The sequence below is a fragment of the Perca flavescens genome, chromosome 3 (assembly GCF_004354835.1).
Source record: "Perca flavescens isolate YP-PL-M2 chromosome 3, PFLA_1.0, whole genome shotgun sequence".
Lineage (NCBI taxonomy): Eukaryota > Metazoa > Chordata > Actinopteri > Perciformes > Percidae > Perca > Perca flavescens.
The window spans coordinates 40,243,980-40,266,479 of NC_041333.1; the positions used below are offsets into that span (position 1 = coordinate 40,243,980).

Below are 22,500 nucleotides of genomic sequence, written 5' to 3' on the forward strand. Positions count from 1 at the left end.
TACCTGCCGGTCACACAGGGACCAGTTAACGTTACCTGCAGGTCACACGGGGACCAGTTAACGTTACCTGCCGGTCACACGGGGACCAGTTAACGTTACCTGCAGGTCACATGGGGACCAGTTAACGTTACCTGCAGGTCACACGGGGACCAGTTAACGTTACCTGCAGGTCACATGGGGACCAGTTAACGTTACCTGCAGTTCACACGGGGACCTGTTAACGTTACCTGCAGGTCACATTTAGGGACCAGTTAACGTTACCTGCAGGTCACATGGGGACCAGTTAACGTTACCTGCAGGTCACATGTAGGAACCAGTTAACGTTACCTGCAGGTCACATATAGGGACCAAGTTAACGTTACCTGCAGGTCACATATAGGGACCAAGTTAACGTTACCTGCAGGTCACACGGGGACCTGTTAACGTTACCTGCAGGTCACATGGGGACCAGTTAACGTTACCTGCAGGTCACATGGTCTCTAACCAGTCACATGGTCTCTAACCAGTCACATGGTCTCTAAACAGTCACATGGTCTCTCAGTCCTCACGGTGATTCCTGCACGGATCACCAGCTGGCGGCTGCTCGCTCTGCCTGCATTCTGCTACGGTTCAGCGGCTAACGAGCGAGCTAACTGCTAACAGACACCGCCGCGACCACCAAACAATACAAATTCTGTGTGTGTGTGTGAGACATGTGATGTCATTCTTCTTAAAAAAACTACCAGTGTTTTAGAAATGTCTCGTGATATATTGTCTCTAGAAGTGTCTGTTTTTGTTAAGGTAATTCTGCGTCCATGTTTCAGGACAGAACAGACCGTCCCTCGTGTTTACACGTTGATGGATTAGTAATATATTAACGTTCAAATATCGGCTTTTGTATGAACTGACTTTAACCGTTTGGAGAGTTTTACATTCCAGTCTGACCAACCAGACAGGTTTGTGTGTGTGTGTATGTGTAAATATACAGTGATGCAGGTACAAACAGCTCTGACTTCTACTCTTGTTTAGCAATGACACAAAACACACACATAGACAGACACACACACACACACACACACACACAGGCACACTGACAAATACACACACAAACACACATTTTTGTCACTTTTCCCCAAAATTGTCACCTTATTATTTAAAACGTTGGCTGTGTTTAACATGAACTTCCGACTGCATTTATTAGATAAAATAATTAAAGCATATCAGGTCTCCTTTAATAAACACACTGCTGTTTGTAATAAAATATGTTTGTATGTGTAACAGGAGGAACCTTCATTAAGAGAAACTGGATGTTCAGGCGAGGACTTGTTTTTAAAACTGCCGTATCAGCAATGTGTGTGTGTCTGTGTGTGTGTGTGTGTCTCTTTGTGTGTGTGTGTGTGTGTCTGTGTGTCCGTGTGTTTGTGTGTACGTTAGCCAACATATTTATTTAAAAAAACAAAAAAACAAAAAAATCACATTCAAATTGATTTCTTTTTACTATTCAAATTATATTTGATTTTCAGAACTCGTTCCAATAGCCCTAGTTCACATGATGTTATTAATCCAGGCACGATGCAGTTTTAATTTTCAACGTATCTGGGATCCGACGTATCAGCTACAAAGCAGCAACAAGGGTTACTTTTGGACATATTGATGACTGAGAGATAAACGTTACAGCGGCCGGCGAACACGATTAAACACAAATGATGCCAATATGTAGTCTGGCTATCAGCAGACCGGTCTGGGGAGTCTGCTCTGGATTTTCTACTGCACAAGAGGTGTGACCAACGGGCATAGTTCAAATTAGTCCTGCACGATTCGTGCCTCGATTATTTTCTCCATGAAAAAATAATAACATTTCCATGAACCATGACAAATAAAACATATTGGCAGTAGTTTTGTGACACCTATAGCACATTGCACATCACCACAAGCCTGTAAAACATAGAGGCTTCAATGAATACAGAAAATAAAGTACATACTACTGGCCACTTAAGTTCAGTAGGCTACCGAAAATAGTGACATATAACACATTGAACTAAATACGGCCCTGATACAGGCTCTATCTGAACTCCTTGAACATGTCTTTACATAATTAAAACATGTCAATCAACATGCTGCAGCTACAGCTTCAGTCTCTAGAGAAACAGAGTTTGTCAAATTGCCAATTTAAGTACAGTATCAATAACAGAATGATTTCTTAGCACACTCTTTAACTGCTTGTCTTTTATAGAATTAACATTCAACTGGCCATTCAAGTAGGTTATCAGAAATAGAAGTTTAACGCACTGTGCTGAATATGGCCCTGAACATGACTGTAAATAGGCTAATTGAAACGTCTTTCGGACCTCTTGCCTTGTACGGCTTCATCATATTGCACTTTGTGGTGACGTTTGAGGTGAGGGTAAAGATTGGTGCCGTTACTTTGCGGTGCTGCAACGAGGGCAAAGCACGCCTTTCAAATCACATCGGACTGACCCTCGTCATCTTGCTTGAATCCAAAATACTTCCACACCACCGAATGCCAGCCTTTTTTCGGAACGAGTTCGGTTTGGGACTGATTGGTTGGCTGATGCTTTTTCATTGGCTGAGGGTGAAGCCCTGAACTTTGTGAGAGCTGTCCTACCAAAATAAATGCTCCCTTTATTATTTATATATATATTTTTAAATCTAAGTCATTTAAAAATGAAATTGTGAACAGGGTTAATCGAGATTGCGATTTTATAATGATTTATCGTGCAGGCCTAGTTCAAATGACTCTGTACGCAATTGGTTAGTCCTTCAACCAATCAGACCAACGATCCTATCAACGGGTGGCTGCGCTTCGGTGGCCGCCATGTTGAATGTAAACAAGAAGCTGCTTGCCGTCGCTTCTCTATCGTCATGGTGTTAATCCCGCCAGTAGTGCGCCAGGTGGATACGACAGCTTGTTATTGGTCCCCGCAAATTTGTAACAGAAGCAGGATAGATAAACGTACAGGTTTCCAGCCTGAGCTGCAGGGAGAAATCAAATCGCCGGCAGATCGGGCTGGGTTTACCCAGTCTAGTTAATATGAACACATTGTTGAATCTGTGCCACGAAGAGTTAAGGAAGTTCTGAAAGTGTCTAAACATAAATATTCTGTCACAGTTTGACACAGTGGGAGTTAAAGTGTTTTAACATGTAAACAAGGGTGTGGAGGAACTGGGAACGCACTTGAATCATTCATTACAAAATAGCAAGAGTAAACAGGGTGCCATAAACAATAGACGTCCTTAAGAAAGTTTCCAGGAAACGGACACACATGCACGCACACACACACACACACACACACACACACACACACACACACACACACACACACACACACACACACACACACACACACACACACACACACACACACACACTTCAGTCCTTGTGGAAACTCAAGGAAAGAATGCATCTCAATGTCACCTTCACTAACATGTCTGTCTGTCCATACGTCTCTCTCTCTCTCCTGTTCATTGTCGGGGTCTAAAATAGCTGCAGAATGCCGGCAGACATTGATAAGATCAGTCAGGGTGGTATGAAAACAAAAACTGGACCATAACTTTAACACACACACAGAGAGAGAGAGAGAGAGATTGGGAGAGAGAGAGAGAGATTGGGAGAGAGAGAGAGACCTATATATTTGTCTGAACCATCTTCAGACTAAAACTAACCGTCAGAATCTGCACATTTGTCCTGATACTCTAACTCTCTGACTGCACTTCATGTCAAAATTACAAAATATAAAGAAACGTTTCATTTTAAATGTGTTTATGCTCCCAAAAAGAAGCATATGGATCATCTCTGCAAATTAATAATTGACAAGTGCAGTGCCCGTTGAAAATGTGCCTGTTTGGAACCAGCCGATTGCTTGGCCTGTGGTATTGCTGCTTGTAGAAATCATCAAAACCAAATTGTACCCCAGAATTACTTACAGAAGGACCCCAAACCACTTCATATGCAACTCCACTATATAGCCTACTACTGACTTACTGATTTACAAAATATCACAATGAAAATGTGGAGTAGTCAAACATTAGCGTCATGGACCCATGGCAGTGCGCTACCCACCCGGCCTGTTATGAGCGTTAATCAGTACCTATCTGCGTTCAGCAACCACCAGAACCAGACTGTGTGTGTGTGTGTGTGTGTGTGCAGAGAGAGAGAGAGAGAGAGAGAGAGAGAGAGACAGTATAGACTACTTAATTAACCCGGGATGAGTCTGATGAAAAGTGCTGAGTCTGCCCGGTTCAGCTCTGAGATTTTCTGGCATTGCTTTGAAGGAATAATCTCCAAGATTACGTTATGTTCTGTAGTTGTACAGTGTTCTGCATGTGGCGTGTGTGTGTGGCGTGCAGGTACCTTACCGCCAAGCATGCCCCCCCCTGCCAAACTTGACAACAATGTGACTCAAAAAGAGTGTCTGGTAGCCTGCTTATAGGTGGAATCAAGCTCTGTCTGCTGCCACTTGTTGTCTGTAGCTAGTTGTGCTTTGCATGTGTGGGATTCTGAAACGTCCTTAAATTTTTTAATTGTCGTTTGTTTATTCAAAGTCAAAGAAAGTCCAAAGTAGAGCTACTTTGCACATTTTTGTGGGTCTGAGGTGTATGTATACATTTTAGCTGCCAAAGTGCTCACTCAGTGTGCAGTCTGAGAGGGGGAGTGGCCAGCAGCTAGAGCGGCAAAAGCCAACGTGTGCTTCTTTTACCTATATATATTTAACGATATATTTTGCAATTCTAATCCAAACAACGTACAGCACTTACACATGCCCTTAGCAAGACACCTGTCAAGTGTGAAATCCATCGGACTAACGGTTCTAGAGATATGCGCATAACAACCACACAGACAGACGTTCATGCAATTTATAGATAGATTTAGAAAGGTAATTTTTCCTTCTTCCATCCATATACATTTTTGGCCCTTCATATGAAAGAATTTGTGCACCTTTGCTCTGAATGCTTTCACACATTAATCTGTGAGTTCCTTGAGAAAACCCAGAAAGCATACCTGACAGTGGCTCTCTGGGTTTGACCTCCTCCAGCGCCTCCTCCTGCACCAGCTGATCATCGGGGCCCTGGGACGAGTGGTCATTCATGGACTCCCTCTTCAGCTTCCCCAGGCCCACCATCTTCATGAAGGACAGGCGCCGGCTGGTTGTGTCGCACTCGCTCTCTGAACAGTTCAACTCGCCGTTGATGAGAGACTCCTTACGGGAGCCAAGGGTGTCACGGTATTTCCCGGCAAACCTTGGAGGGACATAAAGAAAATAAATGACAGAGTGAACAAATCCTTCTTCATCTCAGCAACCTCTCTTTATCTCGTATTGCATTGAAACTCCCTCCAACCTTACTTTGTCTACGCTTGCCTCATCCGTCTTTACGTTAACTCCCATACTCCCTATGTCACCCTTTCGCTTGACAGATTAGATCCCTTGCCTTTTTTACCTTTACAAACTTTGCTTATCCCTTTTTACCTCAACACACTCTCATTATAGCTCTTTATCCCAATAAACCACCATTGCCCCTTCATATCTAGACAAACTCCCATCATCCTTCTTCACCTTATCAGACTCCCTGATCCCAAAACCACCATTGCCCCTTCATTTCTTGACAAACTCCCATCATCCTTCTTCACCTTATCAGACTCCCCTGATCTCAAAACCCCAATTGTCCCTTTAACCTGGACAAAGCTTTGGAGGATTTCTTTTGGGAAAAAAGTGTTTCTGAAAACATTTTAAGAGAGAAATAGGCCGTGCAGTTGCTGAATCTGTCTTCATTTCAGATCAACAAAGGTCAGTTTAAAAGATTTTCCTCAGATTTTGAGAGACTCTAGTCACGCTCATCCTGCTCCCCGTTTCCGGGTTAGCGCTCCACCAATCACATGGGTCATTTGAGTCCAACTGCCGGCTGTGCCCCGCCCCGCCGATTATACATGTCAAATTGGCCAAGATGAAGGACGATGGCCCGGCACGGAACACACCGAACAGGCTCGAGTCAACTGACGATTATCGGCTCGGTGTGTCACGGGCTTAAGACTTTTTGGGATCTTGTCATACTTTGAAAAGAAACAGGAAAAGCATTTGAAAAAGGGTATTTGGAGTCCAGTTTGGGTCCGAGCCATTAATCTGGCCATGGCGTCGGATCTAAAATTTACTCCAACATTACCTCAACAGGGGGTGCTTGGATAGCTGTTCTCTTTATTTATATATTTTATACTGTCCAACCAGTAGAACGTGTCCTGTTCTGTAGACATGGTCCTTATTAATATATGTTATATTCATGTTGGACCAGTCCAATATGACCGTCAGTTGAAATAAACCTTCTACTGTAAGAAAACTTGTTTAATTTGTTATGAATCTATTTTTGATGCGTTTTCCTGTAACTTTTGTAATTTTACATAGGCTTAAAAATTTAGAAATGAATATTGATATCGCAATATCAAATTTTGTCAATATCGTGCAGCCCTACCTCAACAGACTTCCTTCAGAGCTCCTCCGTCCCCTCTTCTTTTTCTCGGCGGGCGAGGGCGTTCCTTGCAGCGAGCCCTGCGGGGATGGCGTTGCACTTCCTTTGCTCCGCCCCGACAACCTCAGGTTCTTCCCCAGCTTCCCCAGAGTCTTCAGCGGGGACATGAACTTGAAAGATCCCTTCACCGAACCTCCACTTCCGCTTCCCTTCTTCCCCTCGTTGGCCTCGTTCTCGTCCTCCTCGTCCTCGAACGGGTTGCGTTCCCTCTGCACGTCGCCGTCCAGCAGCGAGCTGCCGGGCGACCAGTGGTCGCCGTGGCCGCCGTTGCCGTGGATGCTGTCGTCGTCATTGTCGAAGGGGTTGTGATGGTGATGGTTGGGGGTGATGTTGAGGCTCATCCTGCGTAGGATCCAAGCGTTTTCTAGAGTCGGACCGCCGCCTTTTAGGCGCACTGGGAGGTTTTTGAGGATGGGCATGATGGAGCTGGGGGAGGGGGGGCAGGGAGGGAGGAACCTGGGGAGGGAGGGGCGGACAAAACAATCAGTTACTCAAACAGATCGAAGAGATGACTCACTTTGACACTTCGAGGTTTAAAAACCAATAACGTTGTGAAACGGTCCCAGTTTGGTCGGGTTTAGACACCAAAACTACTGAGTTAAAGGTGCTGTATGTAAGACTGTGAAGATCCAGGACTTAGCCAAAGAATTTGAACATCAGCAACTTCTCAGTCCCCCCCCTTTATGCTAAAGCCCAAAACAGTTTCCTAAGCCCCTCCCCCCACAAGGGAGAATGAATGCGTGTGCATGAGCAGTGATTGACACGCAGTTAGACACCCCCACTGGCCCTAATTGGTGCATCTGAACAGTTAGACACACCAAGATGGTGGTTTGGGTTCAAGTGATGAAAAGTTAAGTCCTCGGCTTTGGAGAAAAAGCATTGAAAGTGACACAAAGACACAAAGACACACACACACACACACAAACATAGACACAGACACACACACTCGAACACACAAACACACGCTGGCGTTAAAGCTGCAGCACTAACACAAAAGATTACGTAAAGTATGATCACATGACTCATGATCCGTGTCCACTGTCAGCGCCATGTCCACACTGCCTCTTCATTTCTACGGGAGCAGTCTTGTTTATAGTACTAATAGCACTTAAAGTACTTAAACTGTCTGTCTCTCTGTCTGTCTGTCTCTCTCGGTCAGTCTCTCTGTCTGTCTCTCTCTCTCTGTCTCTCCGTTTGTCTCTCTGTCTGTCAATCAATCCAGAGATGAAGAGTTAAGTCCTCAGCTTTTAAGTGAAAACATTAAGTATGTTTACTTAAGGAACATTTTTAGAGCATGAGTGTGTCTGTGTGTCTGTGAGTGTGTGTGTGCGTGTGTGTGTGTGTGTGTCTGTGTGTTTGTCTGTGGGTGTTGACACACAAAAGTTATTAGTGACAGTTATTGTCCTGGAATAAATCAGGTGCGGACCTTTTGAGTGATAAGAAAGAGTCTCAATCTTCCAGAGGAAAATATGTTCCAACACCCCCAGTGTCCTCGACCCAAACTGCCCTGGCCATCGTTCAGGATGTGTTGCTACGGTGACCGTGCGTCACCACAGTGCGTTATCTGTCATAAAGTCATAAAGGGTAACTGACTGTTTCTGTCTTAGCGAGGGCAGGTTGTTATCAGTAACTTCCCCCAAAACGTAGGTAACGTTTCTAACAGCCGATGAGCTTCTCAAAGTCCGCAGGTCGAAAAAAGGCAATTGCACACCGCCAATTGCAGCAAGGTCTATTGAGCTCCATTTGGGGAATGAGAGGGGGAAACACCAGAGCAGGGGGAATGAGAGGGGGAAACACCAGAGCAGGGGGAATGAGAGGGGGAAACACCAGAGCAGGGGAATGAGACGGGAAACACCAGAGCAGGGGGAATGAGAGGGGAAACACCAGAGCAGGGGGAAATGAGAGGGGAAACACCAGAGCAGGGGGAATGAGAGGGGAAACACCAGAGCAGGGGGAATGAGACGGGAAACACCAGAGCAGGGGGAATGAGAGGGGAAACACCAGAGCAGGGGGAATGAGAGGGGGGAACACCAGAGCAGGGGGAATGAGACGGGAAACACCAGAGCAGGGGGAATGAGAGGGGGAAACACCAGAGCAGGGGGAATGAGAGGGTGGAAACACCAGAGCAGGGGGAATGAGAGGGGGGAAACACCAGAGCAGGGGGAATGAGAGGGGGAAACACCAGAGCAGGGGGAATGAGACGGGGAAACACCAGGGCAGGGGGAATGAGAGGGGGGGAAACACCAGAGCAGGGGGAATGAGAGGGGGAAACACCAGAGCAGGGGGAATGAGAGGGGGAAACACCAGAGCAGGGGGAATGAGAGACTGCACTCACACAATGAGTGTAAAGACGTCCGGTAATTAAAGTGTAACCAGGGTTACGGCTCTGTAATTCAATACCCAACTTTAAGCCATGGCAACAGAGGAATGCTCACTTCTGATTGGCTGCCGGGTACTCACTCACTCAAGGACGACAGTTAAAACTTTGTCAATGACACCTCTGTGTACACCTCACACACCAGTGCTCAGGGAACCATAGCAACAGTTAGCCATTAACGGACTTAACCAGGATGTTAATCTGACTACAAACACACAGACACGCTAGACCAGTGGTTCTCACATAGGGGGGTACGTGTCCCCCTAGGGGTACTTTGGAGAACTGCAGGGGGTACGTGTGCCCCTAGGGGTACTTTGGAGAACTGCAGGGGGTACGTGTGCCCCTAGGGGGACATAAAGACAATAATTTTCTGTATTACAATTTTTTCCGAAATGTTATGTCTAAATATGCAAACGAGGCATTCTTTTTATTAAATGTGCGCAAGTTTGTGTACATTTCCAGAACTGGCTGTAGATAGGTGAACCAGTAGGACCAGATGGAGGGCAGGGACGGGTGCTTAAAGACTACAACGGTCTTCACTACCATCTTTAACCTGTCTCTGGCGACCTCATGAATCCCTACATGCTTGAAATCAGCCATAATATTTCCAAGCAGTCTAATGTCACAAGCCTGAATGACTACAGGCCAGTGGCACTCTTCCCCATCATTTCAAAATGTTTTGAGAGACTGGTCATCACACATATAAAAAGTGCCATACCGCCCTCACTAGATCAATACCAGTTTGCATACAGGAAGAACAGGTCGACAGAGGATGCCATAGCTATTGTGTTACACACTTTGCTAGAAACATCTAGAGCACAGGAACACATATGCAAGGCTTCTCTTTGTTGATTTCAGTTCAGCATTTAATACAATCTTGCCAAACAAGCTACGTAATAAACTACATGGACTTGGACTAGTTAACACATTATGCAATTGGATACTGGACTTTCTAACAAATCGCACACAATATGTCAGAGTGGGCAAGCACACGTCATGACCTCCACCATGACCATCGACACCGGGGCCCCTCAGGGTTGTGTGCTTAGCCCACTTCTATATACACTCTTTACACACGACTGCAGTTTTTCCTTCCCATCCAATTATGTAATAAAATTTGCCGATGACAGATGACAGTGCTCGGCCTCATCACCGGGAATAATGAGACTGCATACAGGCGAGAAGTCCAACTGCTGGCATTATGGTGCAGCAGCAACAACCTGACCCTCAACACAAATAAAACTAAAGAAGTCATAGTGGACTTCCGCAGGTCTGGACAGTTAAACCACTCTCCTCTCCTCATTGGGAATTGGAGGAAAACCATCGCCTCTGCCACAGCGAAGGCCCAACGGCGCCTTTTCTTCCTTAGGAAGATAAGGACATAATGTCTCTGCCCATACACCATCAATACCTGTGACCTGGACATTGCATTGCTGCAAAAATATACGATTTATCGATTGCACCATGCACTTTAATGGACATAGCACTTTATGTGGTTTTTCTAGAGGGATTTATGGGACGTTAACTTAGGTACAAAGTCATTCTAGGGGTATTTATGGGGCATTAAATTAAATTAGGTACAAAGTCATGGCTAAATTATTTTCATGGGGACATATATAGATAAGGCAAATGGGTGAACAGCTTAAAATGATATGCCTGTCTGTTTGTTTTTGCTCTAACAATATTTCATTGTTATGATGTAGCAATGACAAATTAAAACGGAACTGAACTGAAATAGGGCTTATCACGATCTCCCCTGGCTGTAGATAGGTGGGCCAATGCATTTTTTGTCTCAGTGCAAGTAATTAGTTTTTTTTTGTCTTTTGTTGGCTCATTTTTACTCACAACATGCTAACCGGCAACATAGGATTCCATTCACTACGCTAAGCTAACTAGCGACGGCGCTGCCGGCGTTGCACCGGACTAAAACAATGCATGCACAAAAAATGCGTTGGCCCACCTATCTACAGCTAGGGGAGACCCCACCTATCTACAGCTAGGGGAGACCCCACCTATCTACAGCTAGGGGAGACCCCACCTATCTACAGCTAGGGGAGACCCCACCTATCTACAGCTAGAGGAGACCCCACCTATCTACAGCTAGAGGAGACCCCACCTATCTACAGCTAGGGGAGACCCCACCTATCTACAGCTAGAGGAGACCCCACCTATCTACAGCTAGGTGAGACCCCACCTATCTACAACTAGGGGAGACCCCACCTATGTACAGCTAGGGGAGACCCCACCTATCTACAGCTAGAGGAGACCCCACCTATCTACAGCTAGAGGAGACCCCACCTATCTACAGCTAGGGGAGACCCCACCTATCTACAGCTAGAGGAGACCCCACCTATCTACAGCTAGAGGAGACCCCACCTATCTACAGCTAGAGGAGACCCCACCTATCTACAGCTAAGGGAGACCGTGATAAGCCCTATTTCAACACACGGTGGCGTATCACGTTAACGTATCAAAGGTCTGCATCTGAATATATCTTAAGGTCTGTGGTCCGGACGAGTGACGACAACAAAATGACATCAAATCACTTAAAACTTTGATACTACATACATGCAAGCTGAGTAGTCTGTGTGTGTACGTGTGTGTGTGTGTGTGTGTGTGTGTGTGTGTGTCTCTGTGTGTCTGTGCGTCTCTGTGTGTGTGTGTGTGTGTGTGTGTGTGTGTGTGTGTGTGTGTGTGTGTGTGTGTGTGTAGTAAAGAACATTTGGAGTGGCCAGTCATAAAGGTTTAAAGATTAAACTCCTCTGCAGGGCGGACGCGGTCTGACATGTGATGATGTCATACGGAGACTCGTCCAGCGTTGTCACAGGCGACAGGACGGAGCCCGTGTGGTCATAAAGCAGCTGATGTTCCCATGGCGATTAACCGTTAAGTCATAAAGCAGTCAAACATTAGCAGAGAGGCTCGCTGCAATGATTCATGGGAAACGTCTCAATGATTAAACAGATATACGCCCGCAGGCTGAAATACACACTGGGAAGGGAGGAGAAGAGGGGAGGAGAGAGGGAGAAGAAAGGAGAAGAGGGGAGGAGAAGGAGAGAGGAGAAGAGAGGAAAGGGAGGAGAGGAGGAGGAGAAGAGAGGGATGAGAGGAAAAAAATTTATTTTTTATGTTGAGAAAAAGAGTTTTTTTACATTAAGTACTTTTAATTAAAGTATTTTTACAGTGTCTGTGTGTGTGTGTGTGTCTGTGTGTGTGTGAGTGAGTGCGTGAGTGAGTGTGTGTCTGTGTGTGTGAGTGTGTGCGTGTGTGTGTGTGTGAGTGAGTGTGTGTATGACTGAGTGTGTGTCTGTGTGTCAGAGCGGATGTTGTTCATGTACTTTGTTTTGCAGTATCACTCCAGAAATACACACACACACACACACACACACACACACACACACACACACACACACACACACACACACACACACACACACACACACACACACACACACACACACACACACACACACACACACACACACACTGGTGAGGGTGAAGTGGGAAGTGAAATACCCAGCAGCCCCGGCGGTTTCCTCCTGGAGGGTCTCAGGGCATCGCGGAAGCTGCCGGGCACAAACAATGGAGCGGAAAGGACAGCGATACGCTGACGGAAAGAGGACAGAGAACAAGGGACAAGGGGACAGAGAACAAGGGACAAGGGGACAGAGGATACAGGACAGAGGACAAGAAGACAGAGGACAGAGGACAGGGGAAAGGGGACAGAGGATAGAGGACAAGGGACAAGGGGACAGAGGAAAGGGGACAGAGGACAAGGGGACAGAGGATAGAGGACAAGGGACAAGGGGACAGAGGACAGGACTCCTGGGTCTCCGCTGCTCGCTGCCACCGGGTGTGGTCCAATCACAACTGCCGCCACCAAACCAGACCCCAGAACCTTCTCTCTGGACCAGGGGTGTCTCACCAGTCCAGCATAAAGAGCCACACAACACACACACACACACACACACACACCACAACAGTGGCTCACCGATCTAATTTATAGGGTTCTTTCTTATCTAGACTAGAGATGGTCCGATACCGATATTATACCGATACCAGTATCGGTATAATATCGGGATCGGAGCCGATACTGCCTAAAACGCTGCTATCGGTATCGGGAAGTACTGGAGTTTATGCACCGATCAGATACCACCTTTAACCTGAGCCAGACCGACAACAAAGATAGAAATCATATCACATCCATACAGAGATAGTAGTATACAGCTGTTATACATCATATCACATCCATACAGGGATAGTAGTATACAGCTGTTATACATCATATCACATCCATACAGAGATAGTAGTATACAGCTGTTATACATCATATCACATCTATACAGAGATAGTAGTATACAGCTGTTATACATCATATCACATCCATACAGAGATAGTAGTATACAGCTGTTATACATCATATCACATCTATACAGAGATATTAGTATACAGCTGTTATACATCATATCACATCTATACAGAGATAGTAGTATACAGCTGTTATACATCATATCACATCTATACAGAGATAGTAGTATACAGCTGTTATACATCATATCACATCCATACAGAGATATTAGTATACAGCTGTTAAAACAATAAAATATATGACACACTGGTATGGGATCGGTACTCGGTACCAGAATCGATATCGGGAAGCAAAAAAATGGTATCTCGCGGTGCAGTGGAAAAGCAGATCACTGGGAAGATCTGCATCAAAGTTCAGCTAGGAGGTTTCTGTACTGTCTGTGATTGAGAACATGAGTGCGAATACAATTCACAATTTCTAGCACTGGTTTCGTGACGTGAGACATGTCTTCACAAAGTCCCCTTCAACTGTATGGCTTTTTAGCCATGAGCAATGTTCCACGCTGCCTGATATGATGCTAACGTGATAGTCTCCGAGTGCAGGTTGGCCCCCCCGGCTCTAAAGCCACATCTACACGGCTATACGCTGCCATTAACTGGCAGGAGTTACGAGACAGAAAGGTGTGTGTGTCTGTGTGTGTGTGTGTGTGTGTGTGAGAGAGAGGGTGAGTGTGAGTGAGAGAGAGAGAGAGAGAGAGAGAGAGAGAGAGAGAGAGAAAGGGAGAGAGAGAGTGTGTGTGTGTGTGTGTGTGAGTCTGTCTTTGTGAGTGTGTGTGTCTGTGTGAGAGTGTGTGTCTTTGTGAGAGTGTGTGTGTGGGTGTGTGTGTGTGTGTGAGAGTGGGTGTGTTTGTGTGTGTGTGTCTGTGTGTGTCCGTGTGTCTGTGTGACAGTGTGTGTGTGTCTTTGTGTCTTTGTGAGTGTGTGTGTGTGTGTGTGTGTGTGTGTGTGTGTGTGACAGTGTGTGTGTGTCTGTGGGTGTCTTTGTGAGAGTGTGTGTGTCTGTCTGTGTGGGTGTCGGTGTGTGTGTCTTTGTGAGAGTGTGTGTCTGTGTGTGTCTTTGTGAGAGAGTGTGTGTGTGTCTGTCTGTGTGTGTGTCGGTGTGTCTGTGTGTGTCTGTGTGAGAGTGTGTGTGTGTGTGTGTCGGTGTGTGTGTCTGTGTGTGTGTGTGTCTGTGTGTGTCTGTGTGTGTATGTGTGTCTGTGTGTGTCTTTGTGAGAGTGTGTGTGTGTGTCTGTGTGTCTGTGTGACAGTGTGTGTGTGTCTGTGGGTGTCTTTGTGAGAGTGTGTGTGTGTGTGTGTCTGTCTGTGTGGGTGTCGGTGTGTGTGTCTTTGTGAGAGTGTATGTCTTTGTGAGAGAGTGTGTGTGTGTCTGTCTGTGTGTGTGTCGGTGTGTGTGTCTTTGTGAGAGTGTGTGTCTGTGTGTGTCTGTGTGACAGTGTGTGTGTGTCTGTGGGTGTCTTTGTGAGAGTGTGTGTGTGTGTCTGTCTGTGTGGGTGTCGGTGTGTGTGTCTTTGTGAGAGTGTGTGTCTGTGTGTGTCTTTGTGAGAGAGTGTGTGTGTGTCTGTCTGTGTGTGTGTCGGTGTGTGTCTGTGTGTGTCTGTGTGTGTCTGTGTGAGAGTGTGTGTGTGTGTGTGTGTGTGTGTCTGTGTGTCTGTGTGTGTCTGTGTGTGTGTATGTGTGTCTGTGTGTGTCTTTGTGAGAGTGTGTCTATGTTGATTTGACCAGACATAGGGCTGCATTGTTAGACTGCATGTCAGTGAATGTTAGTATTTGAGGAGCATTATTTCCATGCTGAAGTAGTGACACTGTAATTAAGACAATGTCATTAATATTAATAGTGGGTTTATTGGTATTAAGATAATGTAATTAATAGTGGGTTTATTGTTAAGATAATGTAATTAATAGTGGGTTTATTGTTAAGATAATGTAATTAATAGTGGGTTTATTGGTATTAGGATAATGTAATTAATAGTGGGTTTATTGGTATTAGGATAATGTAATTAATAGTGGGTTTATTGGTATTAGGATAATGTAATTAATAGTGGGTTTATTGTTATTTGCTACAGAATGCTTAGCCATATGTCAAGATCAAAGTTGGCCTATATAGTAACTCATAAAATACAGTTCAATCACAACTGAGATTATGCCTCATTGTGTGTGTGTGTGTGTGTGTGTGGTGTGTGTATGTGTGTCTGTGTGTGTGTGTGTGTGTCTGTGCCTCATTGTGTGTGTGTGTGTGTGTGTGTGTGTGTGTGTGTGTGTGTGTGTGTGTGTGTGTGTGTGTGTGTGTGTGTGTGTGTGTGTGTGTCTGTGTGTGTGTGTGTGTGTGTGTGTGTGTGTGTGTGTGTGTGTGTGTGTGTGTGTGTGATTGTCTGTGTTTGAGTCTGTGTGTGTGTCTGTGTGTGTGTGTGTGTGTGTGTGTGTGTGTGTATGTTTCTCTGTGTGTGTCTGTGTGTCTGTGTGTGTGTGTTGGCTCAAACTTTAAACCAGTTTTTTTTAAAAATCATTTTTCATTCTAGTTTTGTTGTTGTTGTGTGTGTGTGTGTGTGTGTGTGTGTGTGTGTGTGTGTGTGTGTGTGTGTGTGTGTGTGTGTGTGTGTGTGTGTGTGTGTGTGTGTGTCTGTCTGTCTGTCTGTCTGTGTGTGTGTGTGTGTTTGTGTGTGTGTGTCGTGTGTGTGTGTGTGTGTGTGTGTGTGTGTGTGTGTGTGTGTGTGTGATGATGAATGGCTGTAGAGATAATCAGCTGATGGATGAAAGGAAACAGGGAGAACAGTCCCCACGTTCAGAAATAAAAACAGGAATCGTTGATAATCCACTTCCTGCTCAAACTTTATCATCTTTCTTTTTCTAACTTCATATTTCGGACTTTAAAATAACTGTGGGAACAAACTACATTTGGGATTGACTCAAGACTTAAGTTGACTTTGGAGGTACTTTCTTTTCATACAACAAAAACGTGAAGAGTTTATGAAACATAATATAATTAAAAGCGCACACACACACACACACACACACACACACACACACACACACAAACAGAAACACACACACACACACACACAAACATACACAGACACATGCACAAACACACACACTCACAAAGACAGACACACACACACACAGACAAACACACGCACACACACACAGACACATGCACACACACAAAATGCCTCATCATTCAATACCAAATTTAAGGAGTAAATCTAATCAGCGTCAGCGAGCCAATCAGCACGCAGCATGCTTCTACCAAGATCTAATATGGTCTGTGATTGGCTGTCTAACATTACACATGAGGTCCATTGAGTTATAAAAACACAACCGTAACCAAAGATCCTCTATACTAAAGAGAGCGCATTTCAAGCAGCGCCAACATTATGAAACATATACACACTTCCAGTCTCCTAAAGAGGCGTGGCCTCATTTGAACGAATTTTCTCCTGATGTATCCGTCTGAAAGATAACATTTTAGTGTCAGAATGTTCTGGAGATATGAGGCTTGTGAAGAATGTCTCCGATATTTACTTTGGTGACTACAGGGCGAAAGAATTGCTCATAATCTGTTTTCACGTTCACTTCTCCTGTTGGTACCAAACACTCAAGACGTCCCGCAAGTCTCCTAAAGAGGCGTGGACATGGCTCTAGTCTCCTAAAGAGGCGTGGACATGGCGCTAGTCTCCTAAAGAGACATGGACATGGCTCTAGTCTCATAAAGAGTTGTGGACATGGCGCTAGTGTCCTAAAGAGACATGGACATGGCTCTAGTCTCCTAAAGAGGATTGGACGTGGCTCTACTCTCCTAAAGAGGCGTGGACATGGCTCTAGTCTCCTAAAGAGACGTGGACATGGCTCTAGTCTCCTAAAGAGACATGGACATGGCTCTAGTCTCCTAAAGATGCATGGACATGGCTCTAGTCTCCTAAAGAGATGTGGACATGGCTCTAGTCTCTTAAAGAGACATGGACATGGCTCTAGTCTCCTAAAGAGGCGTGGACATGGCTCTAGTCTCCTAAAGAGTTGTGGACAAGGCTCTAGTCTCCTAAAGAGTTTTGGACATGGCTCTAGTCTCCTAAATAGTTTTGGACATGGCTCTAGTCTCCTAAAGAGGCGTGGACATGGCTCTAGTCTCCTAAAGAGCCGTGGACATGGCTCTAGTCTCCTAAAGAGGCGTGGACATGGCTCTAGTCTCCTAAAGAGTTGTGGACATGGCGCTAGTCTCCTAAAGAGACATGGACATGGCTCTAGTCTCCTAAAGAGGCGTGGACATGGCTCTAGTCTCCTAAAGAGACGTGGACATGGCTCTAGTCTCCTAAAGAGACATGGACATGGCTCTAGTCTCCTAAAGATGCGTGGACATGGCTCTAGTCTCCTAAAGAGACGTGGACATGGCTCTAGTCTCTTAAAGAGACATGGACATGGCTCTAGTCTCCTAAAGAGGCGTGGACATGGCTCTAGTCTCCTAAAGAGTTGTGGACAAGGCTCTAGTCTCCTAAAGAGTTTTGGACATGGCTCTAGTCTCCTAAATAGTTTTGGACATGGCTCTAGTCTCCTAAAGAGGCGTGGACATGGCTCTAGTCTCCTAAAGAGGCGTGGACATGGCTCTAGTCTCCTAAAGAGTTGTGGACATGGCGCTAGTCTCCTAAAGAGACATGGACATGGCTCTAGTCTCCTAAAGAGGCGTGGACATGGCTCTAGTCTCCTAAAGAGACGTGGACATGGCTCTAGTCTCCTAAGGATACATGGATGTGGCGCTAGTCTCCTAAAGAGTTGTGGACAAGGCTCTAGTCTCCTTAATAGTTTTGGACATGGCTCTAGTCTCCTAAAGAGACGTGGACATGGCTCTAGTCTCCTAAAGAGACATGGACATGGCTCTAGTCTCCTAAAGAGGCGTGGACATGGCTCTAGTCTCCTAAAGAGACGTGGACATGGCTCTAGTCTCTTAAAGAGACATGGACATGGCTCTAGTCTCCTAAAGAGGCGTGGACATGGCTCTAGTCTCCTAAAGAGTTGTGGACAAGGCTCTAGTCTCCTAAAGAGTTTTGGACATGGCTCTAGTCTCCTAAAGAGGCGTGGACATGGCGCTAGTCTCCTAAAGAGTTGAGGACATGGCTCTAGTCTCCTAAAGAGTTGTGGACAAGGCTCTAGTCTCCTAAAGAGTTTTGGACATGGCTCTAGTCTCCTAAATAGTTTTGGACATGGCTCTAGTCTCCTAAAGAGGCGTGGACATGGCGCTAGTCTCCTAAAGAGACATGGACATGGCTCTAGTCTCCTAAAGAGCCGTGGACATGGCTCTAGTCTCCTAAAGAGGCGTGGACATGGCTCTAGTCTCCTAAAGAGTTGTGGACATGGCGCTAGTCTCCTAAAGAGACATGGACATGGCTCTAGTCTCCTAAAGAGGCGTGGACATGGCTCTAGTCTCCTAAAGAGACATGGACATGGCTCTAGTCTCCTAAAGAGACGTGGACATGGCTCTAGTCTCCTAAGGATACATGGATGTGGCGCGAGTCTCCTAAAGAGTTGTGGACAAGGCTGTAGTCTCCTTAATAGTTTTGGACATGGCTCTAGTCTCCTAAAGAGACATGGACATGGCTCTAGTCTCCTAAAGAGGCGTGGACATGGCTCTAGTCTCCTAAAGAGACATGGACATGGCTCTAGTCTCCTAAAGAGACATGGACATGGCTCTAGTCTCCTAAAGAGACGTGGACATGGCTCTAGTCTCCTAAGGATACATGGACGTGGCGCTAGTCTCCTAAAGAGTTGTGGACAAGGCTCTAGTCTCCTAAAGAGTTTTGGACATGGCTCTAGTCTCCTAAAGAGTTGTGGACAAGGCTCTAGTCTCCTAAATAGTTTTGGACATGGCTCTAGTCTCCTAAAGAGGCGTGGACATGGCTCTAGTCTCCTAAAGAGCCGTGGACATGGCTCTAGTCTCCTAAAGAGCCGTGGACATGGCTCTAGTCTCCTAAGGATACATGGACATGGCTCTAGTCTCCTAAAGATGCGTGGACATGGCTCTAGTCTCCTAAGGATACTTGGACATGGCTCTAGTCTCCTAAGGATACGTGGACATGGCTCTAGTCTCCTAAAGAGGCGTGGACATGGCTCTAGTCTCCTAAAGAGGCGTGGACATGGCGCTAGTCTCCTAAAGAGTTGTGGACAAGGCTCTAGTCTCCTAAAGAGTTTTGGACATGGCTCTAGTCTCCTAAAGAGTTGTGGACAAGGCTCTAGTCTCCTAAATAGTTTTGGACATGGCTCTAGTCTCCTAAAGAGTTGTGGACAAGGCTCTAGTCTCCTAAATAGTTTTGGACATGGCTCTAGTCTCCTAAAGAGGCGTGGACATGGCTCTAGTCTCCTAAAGAGCCGTGGACATGGCTCTAGTCTCCTAAGGATACGTGGACATGGCTCTAGTCTCCTAAAGATGCGTGGACATGGCTCTAGTCTCCTAAGGATACTTGGACATGGCTCTAGTCTCCTAAGGATACGTGGACATGGCTCTAGTCTCCTAAAGAGGCGTGGACATGGCTCTAGTCTCTTAAGGATACGTGGACATGGCTCTAGTCTCCTAAAGAGGCGTGGACATGGCTATAGTCTCCTAAGGATACGTGGACATGGCTCTAGTCTCCTAAAGAGGCGTGGACATGGCATGGACATGGCTCTAGTCTCCTAAGGATACGTGGACATGGCTGTAGTCTCCTAAAGATGCGTGGACATGGCTCTAGTCTCCTAAAGAGGCGTGGACATGGCTCTAGTCTCCTAAGGATACGTGGACATGGCTCTAGTCTCCTAAAGAGGCATGGACATGGCTCTAGTCTCCTAAAGAGGCGTGGACATGGCTCTAGTCTCCTAAGGATACGTGGACATGGCTCTAGTCTCCTAAAGAGGCGTGGACATGGCTCTAGTCTCCTAAAGAGGCATGGACATGGCTCTAGTCTCCTAAGGATACGTGGACATGGCTCTAGTCTCCTAAAGAGGCGTGGACATGGCTCTAGTCTCCTAAAGAGGCGTGGACATGGCTCTAGTCTCCCTAAGGATACGTGGACATGGCTCTAGTCTCCTAAAGAGGCGTGGACATGGCTCTAGTCTCCTAAAGAGGCGTGGACATGGCTCTAGTCTCCTAAAGAGGCGTGGACATGGCTCTAGTCTCCTAAAGAGGCGTGGACATGGCGTGGACATGGCGTGGACATGGCTGTAGTCTCAGGAAACTTCCTTGAGTCTCTAAAGCGTCTCTGACGTAACGACGGCCCTGGGGTTCCAGAGAAAGTTTATCAGAGTAGATGATTAATGAGAGACGATAAAAAGAACTTTAGTGGCTCCAAAGTCCCATCAGCCACCTCTCTCTACATACAGACAGACAGAAAGATTTTTTGTATGAGGACACAGTTACCCACGATGCATCTGTTTCTCATTAAGTATAAAAACTGTGCTCTCAGCATCGTTTTGTGACAGAAAACAGCTGTAGAGAAGAAATGTGGTGTTATGTTATCCCCTCGGAGAGGAACGGGGGGAACGTGGGCAGCTGGAGAGCACAGAGCTCTTTCTCTGCCAGTAACTCTTTTCATTTGTCGGTTTGTCCCGTTAAGTGTTTGGTTCGACCGACAGTCTGAAAGATGTGAGGAAGAAATCTCCAACCAGGAAAATTAAGGGAAAAAAGCAACAAAATGTCCAGAAAAATGACAAGAAAACGCATCTAAACTTGCTTATATGTGCAAAGGATTGTGGGACACACACACACACACACACACACACACACACACACACACACACACACACACACACACACACACACACACACACACACACACACACACACACACACACACACACACACACACACACACACACACACACACACACACACACACACACACACACACACACACACCCCTTAATTAACCCATTTACATGTGGCGATATGCTGGCTCTATACACGCTAAAAGTCCTGATTATTTACATGGAGTCTGGTGGAAATATGCTGGCTCTATACACACTAAAAGTCCTGATTATTTACATGGAGTCTGGTGGAGATATGCTGGCTCTATACACACTAAAAGTCCTGATTATTTACATGGAGTCTGGTGGAGATATGCTGGCTCTATACACACTAAAAGTCCTGATTATTTACATGGAGTCTGGTGGAGATATGCTGGCTCTATACACTCTAAAAGTCCTGATTATTTACATGGAGTCTGGTGGAGATATGCTGGCTCTATACACGCTAAAAGTCCTGATTATTTACATGGAGTCTGGTGGAGTTTGTTGATGGAGATTTCGGGGCTGTTTCATGTTAAACTAAAAGGATCTCAGAGATCCTTTCCATAATGTTGTGAGACACTTTGTCTGACCAGGGTCTGATCCACACCCTCTTCTTTATCTGGTAGATATAAAGATCACACACGGCCGACAGGAACCAGGTCAAAGGTCAGAGAGGACAAGACGTTTCTGTCGTTCGACAGGAAGTGAAGAAATGTGACAGAAACTGAGTCAGCAGCTTCTGTTTGTTCCAACGCGTTCACTTGTTTATGAATTCAGTCAGTCATTTATCTGCTTATTAGCAGCTCCTCTCTTTCTGCTTTATTTATATTTCTGGGTAGAACAGACAGACAGAGAGACAGAGAGAGAGAGAGAGAGAGAGAGAGAGAGAGAGACAGACAGAAAGAGAGAGAGAAACAGACAGACAGAGAGACAGAGGGAGAGAGAAACAGACAGACAGACAGAGACAGAGAGAGAGAGAGAAAGAGAGACAGAAAGAGAGAGACAGAGAGACAGACCGAGAGAGAGAGACAGACAGAGAGAGACAGACAGACAGAGAGAGACAGAGAGAGAGAGAGAGAGAGAGAGAGAGAGAGAGAGAGAGAGAGAGAGAGAGAGAGAGAGAGAGAGAGAGAGAAGGAGAGAGAGAGAGAGAGAGAGAGACAGACAGAAAGAGAGAGACAGAGAGAGAGAGAGAGACAGACAGAGAGAGAAAGTGAGAGACAGAAAGCAAGAGACAGACAGACAGGTTTTATGCTAAATGAGACGAGTAACTTTTTCTTTTTTAAGACTTTTCTGACTTTCTGAGAAAAAAAGTCAAATATTTGAAGCAGAAAGTTTAGTTTTTAGGTTTCTAGAGGTTCTGTCTTGTATTCTCTGAGATTTTGTGAGATGTGAATCTGCAGCTCAGTGTTTACCGTTGATGTTTATTCGTCTTTTAGAGAAAGAGGAGAAATAAAGCTGACTCAGCCGCCTGATCATTTATAAACTATGCA

General features: G+C 45.7%; 1 protein-coding gene across 1 annotated transcript in view; it reads right to left on the minus strand.

The window, feature by feature from the left end:
* exoc3l2b (exocyst complex component 3-like 2b) overlaps window positions 1-22,500 on the minus strand; it is a 52,031-nt gene that overhangs the window by 27,453 nt on the left and 2,078 nt on the right. Inside the window, exons 2-3 of the mRNA XM_028573655.1 lie at window positions 6,460-6,972; window positions 5,000-5,238 (exon numbers count right to left, since the gene is read on the minus strand). Of these exons, the coding sequence (XP_028429456.1) occupies window positions 5,000-5,238; window positions 6,460-6,935 (715 nt within the window). The 5' untranslated portion in view covers window positions 6,936-6,972. The remainder of the gene's footprint in view (window positions 1-4,999; window positions 5,239-6,459; window positions 6,973-22,500) is intronic.